The sequence below is a fragment of the Numida meleagris genome, chromosome 4 (genome assembly GCF_002078875.1).
Source record: "Numida meleagris isolate 19003 breed g44 Domestic line chromosome 4, NumMel1.0, whole genome shotgun sequence".
Taxonomy (NCBI): Eukaryota; Metazoa; Chordata; class Aves; order Galliformes; family Numididae; genus Numida; species Numida meleagris.
Genome location: NC_034412.1, coordinates 67482557 through 67493918, shown reverse-complemented (window position 1 = coordinate 67493918; position 11362 = coordinate 67482557). Strand labels below are relative to the sequence as shown.

The window sequence follows — 11362 nt, the reverse complement described above, 5'->3', positions numbered from 1 at the left end:
TTGCCTGCCGCACAAAGGCTTCCAGCTCCTCCTGTTTGTTGCTCATGCTGCGGGCATTGGCATAGACGCACTTCAGCTGAGCCCCTTGCCTCACCCCTAATCCCGATGCCCGCCTAGGCACACCTCTTGCAGGGCTGGTTTTATCCCCTTCCCCCTTCCTCTCTAGTTTAAAGCCCTATTTGTGAAAGAAGGGAGCTCAAAAATAATATTCATATAATTCTGAAGAAATAACCACTAAATTGTCACAGTTTAAGTTAAAATTTCTGATACAAGTAGCAAGGAATCAGTTGCTTTGCCTGGTTCCCTCTGGGTGATTTTAAATTGGGATTGCTATTCTGGTTCAATAAAACATTTAAGAATTCCTTCAATAGCCAGTCAGTTTGTCACTGAGAGACTTGAGATTGCAGGCCAGGGAAGAACATTGGATGCTGCTGCTTGTTTTTCGCTTCATTGTATCTTCCTGAACTTGCCTATAACAATGAAATTTAAATGATGGTGATTTTCAGTAGTGTGATTATGGGATGGCACTGACTGAGTTCATGTAGCATTTGGAAGTGAGTTCTGGTTCAGTTTGTGAAATCTAGATACAGGCCTACCATCACTAAGATCCTGAGCTATTTAAGTACAATGCCTGAAAAATAGAAATGTTATTTAAATTTCATTAACTAGGTGATGTACTACTTTCAATTTAGAAAGTAATTTAAAACAAAAATCTCAGCTGCAAGCATAAGAAATTATATATTAAAGAGAAGAGTTGCTAAAATTTGTTTAGTTGTGGTTGTTTTGCAAGGTGATGTGCAAAAATGTTTTATTTTTGTTTGACATCCGTTACTTTGCAAAGGCATAGGAATTGCTTATTGTAAATATTTTCATTTTCTTCCATCAAAGCGTTGACATGAAAAAACACTAAAGCACTGTGGAAGTGAAGCCATGATTATGGTTGTTTGAAGAGAAGAAATATATTTTGATAAATTGCTTAATATATATATACTTTTCTATAATTTGCAGATACATTACTTTTTTTTTCTAGGCAAGACATGAAACTTTTCTCTTGCCTTTCCTAGTTCAGTAATGTTTTAGGAATGACAAAACAGTGCAAGAATAACATTCTGTATGCATGCTGTCTTAAATGAAGTTGCATGTTGTTCTCTCTTCCTTTCTTCTAGCTTTTTGTAGGAGTAAATGTAAGACTTTCTTGGGTTTGTTTTATAGGAGAGTGACCAACTGGGAGGCTAAAGCATTGTAATTGATGTTCTAAGCATATGGATAGAACATTCCTTAAATGTTTGTAATGGCTGCCTAGATTTGTAATGGGATATTCTAAGAATGCCACTGTGTTTAGAGCCTCCACTTCAAAAAAAAAAAAACAATCTCTTGCCTACTTGTATGCATAACTCAGAAGTTCTTAAAATTTTTTTCCATGCTGAGATCATGGCACTAGTAATATAAATTTTAAGGAACTACAGTGTCAATAATACTCTATTTAGTACATGAGCTGAATACTTTGTGCAGTGGACTTCAGCTATATAGTTGAAAATATGAAGAAAAATGGTTATCAAGTGTCAGCTGGTAATAGTCAGAAGGTAGTATTTTTTTCCTAATACTTGATCACGGGGAATAACTTACCTATGTATTAACATGAAGTTAGAGAAAATGCAAACTTTGGTCCAGTTCAGAAAGATTCATTCTGACACAGTGATTTATACAATACTTGCACAAACAACTGACATTCACAGGTGTCATTCAAACACTTTTTTCTTTCAGAACTATCTGGTTATTCTAGCTCGTTAAATGTAACCTGAGTTCTGCTAATGTTAACTTCTGAATATGTTTTTTTCCATCTTCATTGGGTACTTGAGTAGGCTTAAGCACAAATTCAGTAATAAAAACAATTTGAAGAAAACATAATTTATAATGTTGAAAATTGCAGAATACTTGCCATCTGTTTGTTTTTTTAATGAATCGAATATTTTGCATTTATTTTTAAGTTGTAAATAGCTTGGTGTTTTATGCAGTGTTTCTACAATTCAGTTGAGAATTTGTGCAAACACTTCATTACAGAAAACTTTCCAGAGAGGCTACAAATGTTGGTTAAGCAAAATTAAGAAACTTTAACTCTATTTTCTCTCCACTTTGTGTTTTTTTGCACATAACCAAATAAACAATCATTCTTTAATTTCTTAATTATTTTATTTTTCTTCACAGGGAATATTGGAAATTCCTTCGTGATAGATCCCGTCTTGGGTATGATTAAAATTGCAAAGGAATTAGATCATAGTAACCAGGAAGAGTACAACTTGATAGTAAAAGCTACAGACAAAGGAGATCCTCCAATGAGTGAAGTGACCTCTGTGCATATATTTGTTACAGTTTCTGATAATGCCTCACCAAAATTTACAGCCAAAGAATATTCTACAGAAATCAGTGAAAGTGCTAGCACTGGCAGTTTTGTTGGAACGGTTACAGCATACAGTCTGTCTTCTGTTGTTTATGAAATAAAAGACGGTAATATAGGAGATGTCTTTGCTATCAACCCAAACTCGGGTGTCATTGTTTCACAGAAGGTACTTGATTTTGAAACTTTGCCTGTTTATACACTGACTGTGCAGGGAACAAACATGGCTGGCTTGTCCACTAATGCAACAGTTTTGGTACATCTTCGGGATGAGAATGACAATATACCAATTTTTATGCAGGCTGAATATACAGGACTCATCAGTGAATCAGCTTCAATTAACAGCGTGGTTCTGACTGACAAGAATGTCCCATTAGTAATTCGAGCTACAGATGCTGATAAAGAGTCAAATGCTTTGCTGGTTTATCAAATTGTTGAACCATCTGTCCGCAAGTATTTTGCCATTGATTCTAGCACTGGTGCCATTCGGACATTAATGAGTCTGGACTATGAGGAGACAAATATTTTCCACTTTTCTGTACAAGTGCATGATATGGGCATTCCACGTTTATATGCAGAATATGCAGCTAATGTTACTATTTATGTAGTTGACATCAATGATTGTCCTCCTGTGTTTTCAAGAGAGCTGTATGACACATCCATTTTGGTTCCAACCTACAAAGGCGTGAAAGTCATCAGTGTAAATGCCACTGATGCTGATTCAGGCATTTTTTCACAACTAATTTATTCCATTATCGAAGGCAACATTGGAGAAAAATTTTCAATAAACCCCAAGACTGGAGATATAACGGTACAAAATACAACTCAGTTACGAAGTAGATATGAATTAACAGTGAGAGCATCTGATGGCAGATTTGCAAGCACTGCATCTGTAAAAATTAATGTGAAAGAAAGCAAAGCAAGCCAACTGAAATTTACACAGAGTTCTTACTCTGCAATAGTGCAGGAGAATTCCACTGAGGCAAAAACAATAGCTGTGGTTACTGCTATAGGGAATCAAATAAATGAACCTTTGTTTTATCATATTCTAAACCCAGATAGCAGATTTAAAATAAGCCCAACTTCAGGAGTCCTTTCAACAACGGGAATACCATTTGATCGTGAACAGCAAGAATCTTTTGATGTGGTCATAGAAGTGACAGGGGAACATAAACCATCAGTTGTTGCACATATTGTAGTTAAAGTCACAGTGGAAGATGTAAATGATAATGCTCCATTTTTTGTCAATCTTCCGTATTATGCTGCAGTTAAAGTAGACTCTGAAGTAGGCTATGTTATTCGACGTGTCACTGCTGTAGATAAAGATACAGGCAGGAATGGAGAAGTGCATTACTATCTTAAAGAGCATCATGAACATTTCCAAATCGATCCCTCTGGTGAAATCTCTCTGAAGAAGAAGTTTCAGCCAGACACAGTAAATAAAGAGTACCTAGTCACAGTAGTGGCAAAAGATGGAGGAGAACCTGCTTTTTCTGCTGAAGTTGTAGTCCCAATTACAGTTATGAATAAAGCTATGCCAGTTTTTGAAAAGCCTTTCTATAGCGCAGAGATACCAGAAAACATTCAGCTCCATAGTCCTGTAGTACATGTACAAGCAAACAGCCCAGAAGGACTTAAAGTGTTTTACAGCATCACAGATGGAGATCCTTTCAATCAGTTCATGATCAACTTCAACACTGGAGTGATAAATGTTGTTGCCCCTCTTGACTTTGAGTCTCATCCAGCCTACAAGCTGAATATTCGAGCAACAGACTCCCTAACTGGAGCACATGCTGATGTGTTTGTAGACATAATAGTGGAAGACATCAATGATAATCCTCCGGTGTTCACAGAGCAATCTTACACTGTGACTCTTTCTGAGGCATCAGTCATTGGAACATCTGTTATACAAGTGAGTGCTACAGACGCTGATTCTGGAACAAACCGGGGAATTTCCTATCATTTGGTTGAGGATGATAATGAAAGTCATGACTACTTCCACATAGACAGCAGCACTGGACTCATTCTCACAACAAGAACTTTGGACTATGAAAAAATTCAACAACACAAGTTACTAGTAAGGGCCATAGATGGTGGCATGCTGCCCTTGAGTAGTGACGCCGTTGTAACTGTTGATGTGACTGATCTAAATGACAGCCCGCCTCTTTTTAACCAATTGGTTTATGAAGCTAAAATTAGTGAACTGGCTCCCCGTGGACATTTTGTGACATGTGTGCAAGCCTCAGATGCAGATAGTTCAGATGCTGACAAACTGGAGTACTCCATTCTGACAGGCAATGACCAGAAGAATTTTGTAATTAATAGTAAGACTGGCATTATCACTGTCTCAAACTTACGCAAGCAGGCACTGAAGTCACATTATATTCTTAATGTGTCTGTTTCTGATGGAGTTTTCAGGAGCTCAGCCCAAGTTCACGTAACTGTAACCAGTGCCAATATGCACAGCCCTGTTTTCAGCCAGAATGAATATGAGGTTGAACTAGCTGAAAATGCTCCATTGCATACTTTAGTGACTGTAGTTAGAGCTAGAGATGAAGATTCTGGTACTTATGGCCAAATCACTTACCACATTGTAAATGACTTTGCCAAAGATAGATTTTATATAAATGAGAGAGGGCAGATATTTACCTCCGAAAAGCTTGACCGTGAAACACAAGCAGAAAAAGTAATTGCCATTAGTTTAATGGCCAAAGATTCAGGAGGAAAAGTTGCTTTCTGTACAGTTAATGTAATACTTACAGATGACAATGATAATGCTCCACAGTTTCGAGCAACAGAATATGAAGTAAATATTGGATCTGATGTTCCACGAGGAACTTCTGTCATTAAAGTCTGGGCATCTGATGCTGATGAGGGTACAAATGCAGACATCACATACGCTATTGAAGCAGAGTCTGAAAATGTTAAGGAGAATTTAGAAATTGATTCTTTGTCAGGTATAATTACAACAAAAGAAAGCTTAATTGGTTTAGAAAATGAGTTTCTCACCTTTTTTGTTAGAGCTGTTGATGGTGGATCCCCCCAGAAAGAGTCAGTTGTTCCCGTTTATGCTAGAATACTCCCATCAGAAGTATCTCTTCCAAAATTTTCAGAACCATTTTATTCTTACATGGTTTCAGAGGACATTCCAGTCGGAACTGAGATAGATGTTATCAAAGCAGAGCATAATCAGACTTTGCTGTATAGTCTGATTAAAGGGAACACTCCTGAAAGCAATAGAGATAATTTTTTTGTGATTGATCGACAGACTGGAAAGTTGAAACTTGAGAAGAACCTTGATCATGAAACAACTAAATGGTACCAGTTCTCAGTGCTAGCACAGTATACAAATGAAGATTATAATGTTATTTCCTCAGTAGAGGTAAGCATTCAAGTAAAAGATGCGAATGATAATAAACCGGTTCTGGAATCCAATCCATATGAAGCATTTATTGTAGAGAACATGCCAGCTGGAACAAGAGTGATCCAAGTAAAAGGAACCGACTTAGATTCAGGACTTAATGGGCAGGTCACTTACAGCTTAGATCCTTCTCAAGAACTAGACGTTATAGAGTCTTTTGCTATAAACATGGAAACTGGCTGGATTACCACTCTCAAAGAGCTTGACCATGAGATGCGAGACAAATACAAAATTACAGTGGTTGCATCTGACCGGGGTGAAAGAATTCAGCTGTCTTCTCTGGCCGTGGTTGAAGTTACTGTTACAGATGTGAATGACAATCCTCCACGCTTTACTGCAGAGATATATAAAGGAACAGTCAGTGAGGATGACCCTCCTGGTGGAGTAATCGCCATCTTAAGCACAACTGATGCTGATACAAAAGAAACCAATAGACAAATCTCTTACTACATTGCAGGTAATTCTTTCTGAGTAATATCAGAAAAATCATTTGAGGTGTCCTGAAATGATGTGCACTGTAACTTAATCCTTCAAATTTTTGAAACATACTTGAAACCATTTAGCTGCAAAGTAAGAATGTGCATGTCTTAAAATCAGATATCAAGGGGGATGACTCTAAGGGGAAAAAAAAAAAGAGTTTTAGAAAGCAGGTCTTTGGCTTCCTGTTCGACATGTGCTTTGCTCAACATGCTTCCCTAAGTTTTTTGTTTAGTTCACATATATTTTATAAAGAAATATATATTTGCAGTGAAATCCCTGTTGCAGTTAAAAAAGGAACCAAAGAAAAACAAAACAATAACGTTATCTGTAACGCTACATGAATTTCTACATTGATTTTTATAGATTCTATTGGCAGCAATTAAATATTGTATGAGAATCTACTATTTCTATCTGAAAAATGAAACTTTTTCCAAATATAGCCACAGAAAGTGGCTGCTCATTTGCACTTAGGTTTTTATTTTCTTTTTAGATGTAATTTAGTGTTGATAGAATAATAGTAACATTCTCCCTCTTGTTTTTAATTAAAAGTTTACTTTCATATTTTAGGAGGTGATCTCTTGGGACAGTTCGCTGTTGAAAATGTACAGAACGAATGGAAAGTTTATGTCAAAAAGCCCCTGGACAGGGAAGAAAAGGACCATTACCTTCTAAATATTACAGCTACTGATGGAACATTTGCTACTAGAGCTGTGGTGGAGGTTAAAGTCCTTGATGCTAATGATAATAGCCCTGTATGTGAAAAGGTAGGCACAGTCTTCAATGTCCAGCTGCTTCCATAGGTAAAATGGTAACTCACTTTCTATGAAACTACTTCTTAGGAGACAGACAAATGGGTGTTCCTTCAGTGTTGGTAACAGACCTTTGGACTACTAAGAATTCTGTCAATGCAAGTGGACAAGTTTATTTAAAATAAGTAATCCAAAGACAATTCCTTGATGTAAGTTGAACACTAGCTGGGTGTTTTAGGAGTACTAGGATAATTTTAGGTTGCTTCTCTAATGTTAATGCATACTTTCCACAAAGGAATTGTTTTAAGCTGCTACTATTACAGTTTGTGTGCTGTATTTTCCTGAAGGAAGCAAAATCTCAAAAAAAGCTGAATACCATTGCTTAGTTGATGTATTTCTGGGAAAAAAAAAAAAAAAAAGTTGAAAAGCCTGGAATGTTGTCCAAAAATCAAAAATTTGTAATCCACAAATATTTTGTTTTTTACTAAGCCATCTACTTTACCTCATATGATAGTCTGCAAAAACAGATTTGAAATATAACAAATGGGAAAAAGCAAAAAACAACAACAAAAAAAAACCTGAAAAAACAGGAAGGGGTAAGCAGAAGTGTATTATTAAAAAAACTGGATTTTTGTAGCCACCTTTTTATTTTAGTAATGGTCAGAATGTTTTCTTGTTTTGGGAAGGATTCTTTTTACTAGTCTGTTTTTGCTGATCACTTGTGTACAAAAGATTGTAGTTAACTACAAACTAGTAAGACAATGTTTTTAGCTTTATTTCTTTGATAATATTGATGTTATCTATAAGACTCAATCTTTCTATATGAGCTATATAGTGCTATAAATGAGCTATACAAGTGCTTAATGCCTTTTAAACTGGAAGCATATATTTCATTAACTGCTACATAGAAGACAGGCATCAGTGTCTTCTGGATTGAGTCCGACCTAGACAAGATGATTTACCAGAAGAGGAAAAAAGGAAATTGCCAAAAATGCAGAACTCCTAGCTTGGAAAGGCATTTAATTATCAGTTAATCAGTTACAAGTGTTTAGAGTTCTCAGCTGTGTTAACACTCGAAGAGTCCATGTAGTTTCAGGAATAATGTAGTATATGTGAAGTAATTAATTGGAAATTCTTAAATCCTTATCATTTTCAGTATTTCATCCTCTGATTCACTTCACTTGTTCCCAAACACTAAAACAGTATTTTCTTGTCTGCCAATCTCTCTTTCCATCCCCCTTCCAAGCCTATTTACTCTGTCTGTTAAGTCTTTGAATGAAATTTAAAACTTTTTCAGGCTTTATACACTGATACTGTTCCTGAGGATGCCCTTCCTGGCAAACTGATAATGCAGGTATCTGCTACAGATGCAGATATTCGTTCCAATGCGGAAATTACATATACATTACATGGCCCTGGAGCGGAGAAGTTCAGACTGACTCCGGACACAGGTAACAAAGCTTTATAAACAAAACTGGAATCATGACTTCATTTTATAAAATGTTTTATGATTACGTTAAGACATACATTAACGTCAGTATTTGAAGCTTTTCATTAATATATGAGTTTGTAGTACACAAATAATATATTGATTAGATGTTGGGGGAAAGGCAAGTATTTAATGCATGAAAAACTAAAGTAAATAGACCAAGTGTCCTGAAGCCAGAGACTTCATGCAGAAGTGACTGGGATAAAAATATGCCATGAATTTTGGACTTTTTATATTGTATTAGTAGCAATCACAGTTGATAAACTGAAAATAAGATAATCATTCAGATTCTCCCTGCCATCATTTGGTTTGGCATTTGAAATGGGCTGAGGTTACAATAAGAAACAGGTTTCCTTTCCATGGGAGATGCCAAAATTGGCTCCAGTTTTTTTTTGGAATCATTATATAATAAAGATAAGCTTTTAACTTCCCTGTCTTTGTTTGCTTTTCATGGTATTCATTTCTTTTGAATTATTATGTAGGCCAGTGCCAGTGTGAAAGCTCTGTTCACTGCAGGCTGCAGTAGATAAGTAGTAAGGGAGTAGTTAACAATATAGAGAAAAAAATCAACAAGATAGATACAAAGATATTGCAGAAATACAGAGAAGGAAATCAGAACACTAGTGGCAAAATAAATGAAAAGGATCTTACTTCAGGGAGGTTGACTTTGAATGTCACCTGTGTGCTGTGCTAACAAGTTGTTATATAAATTCAGAACTGTTGGGAGCTAGCATACTTGCAAACAATGTTTCAGAATGTTTCTTGAATCGGTCAAAAGGAGACAATGGCTGCATATTGTTCCTGTTATGTTTACCGTCACTTTGGAAAGAAAGTATGTGTTAGACTTCTAGAGGCTTATCTGTAGTGGCTAGGTTGGTTATATTTGATGGTGTAAATAGCTCTGTTAATTCACTGCACATTGGAAGATGAGGGTCAAGTCCTTTGCTGTGGACAGAACACAGCTAGAAAAACAGTACATGGACTTCACCATATTTTAATTTTCTCTACATGATAACACATTAATTTGTGAATGCATGCACATTGTCTCTACGTTGTTGGGTACTCTTACTTGAGCTAATTTCTCCGTGTAAAGGAATGGAAAAAAGAGAAGTATTACTGTATTTAATCTGTCAAAGCAAAAAAGGCAGGTCACTGACTTGGCCACCAATTAAGTTATCCTCAAAAAGAAAATTGTTGTTTTGTTTTGCTGAGTACAAAGCTATTAGAAAAGAATATGTTAGGGATAGGTAATTCTTGCAACTTGCAAGAACTTATATTTGTTATTGTGTTTATAGGTGAACTGAAAACATTAATGCCACTGGACCGTGAGCAGCAAGCAGTTTATTACCTTCTAGTAAAAGCCACAGATGGAGGAGGAAGATTCTGCCAGGCTAATATTATTCTGACTCTGGAAGACGTGAATGATAATGCCCCAGAGTTTACAGTTGATCCTTACTCCATTACGGTATTTGAAAACACAGAGCCTAAAACCCTTTTGACAAGAGTGCAGGCAACAGATGCAGATGCAGGTATGCATTCTTTGACCAAAACTTCTGCCATGGTCTCAAAGTTACAGTAATGTTTATTTAGTCTTATCCTGAAAGATGTTAAGTCTTTTGGGGGAACTGACAAGTGTTCAATACCTCTCAGGAATAGACTCCTGAAAGATATACTTAGGTCTGCTAAATTATGTATCTCCGGACTTCTGTGTGTTGAGTAGCTTGGAAAAAATCTCTTTTGTCTCTCTCTGCAAAATAGAAGAGAGGGAAGAGAGACAAAATATTTGTAGTATGATAAGCTGTTATGATTGCTTATACTCTTTTACTCCTTGCGTAAGGGTGTAAGCCCTGTATGTTTTTGTAAATACGTATTCAGAGATTTTGGATGTGCATTCCTCAGGCTAGCCAACAATGAACATGCTGTAAAGAGAACACTGGTCAATTATAGATTTACATATGGACTAGATGAACCTAGAAGGCCCCTTCCAACTGAACTGTTCCATTCCATTCCAAAGCATATGCTACCCTATTAAGATTTTGCTCTCTCTGTCGTTACTGTTTAGTTACAAGTATTTAAGTGAACATGAACTGAAAATGCCATTAGAAAGGGTATGTTCTTAGGCTTTGTTATTGTAAGGAAGAATAAAACAGCATAATGTCTTTATTTATGATTTTCATATATTAGAAGATTATTAAATAATAGATTCCTCAGTCTTTTGAAACAATAAACTTTCTTTGTGCTATGATAAAGCTAGGTTGCTCAAATGGGAGGTAGTAGACAGATGTTTTCCCATTTCCCTTGTCTTTGAGACATGGGAGCAAAATACTTGGCTCAAAAGCCAAGTTTTTTGATTGCTCTCCTTTAAAAAAATGTTGCCAGAAGTTATATTCCTGTCAGTTTTGGGTTGTGGTTCTTAAATGAACTTACTGGAACTGAGTATAGTTATTTGATACAGCCAAACTCTTCCATATCTTCCCATGTTATTTTTTAAGCCTGCTAAGCAGATGCTGTTGTTCTAAAGTTATAATTAGATTTGTATTACAAATTGTTTCATATTAGCTAGTACTGTGACTGAAGCAGAACCATGCTTCATGTTTTCTTATCTGGCAGAAAATTGGTGCGATGAAGGGCTAGCTTAACTTGTTTTGATTAATTACATATTTTTGGAAATCATTCTGCCCTTGACAGGAGCCATTAACTTTTGCTGAAATTTACTGTAGCATGAATGATAGTATTTAACATGCATGTTTTATTCCTATAGCTATCAGATCTGTTATTTTGTTGGTGTATTTTGACTGCTGCTTCACGCTCTGCAACTGTTTTCAAAA

The 11362-nt window shown here is 36.1% G+C and overlaps 1 protein-coding gene across 3 annotated transcripts in view; it reads left to right on the top strand.

Moving 5' to 3' along the window:
• The window catches only part of FAT1 (FAT atypical cadherin 1), a 107863-nt gene that overhangs the window by 73975 nt on the left and 22526 nt on the right, over positions 1–11362 (top strand). For all 3 annotated transcript variants that reach the window (XM_021393680.1, XM_021393678.1, XM_021393679.1), the window contains exons 10-13: positions 2206–6273; positions 6864–7060; positions 8343–8496; positions 9830–10063. In XM_021393680.1, the coding sequence (XP_021249355.1) occupies positions 2206–6273; positions 6864–7060; positions 8343–8496; positions 9830–10063 (4653 nt within the window). The remainder of the gene's footprint in view (positions 1–2205; positions 6274–6863; positions 7061–8342; positions 8497–9829; positions 10064–11362) is intronic.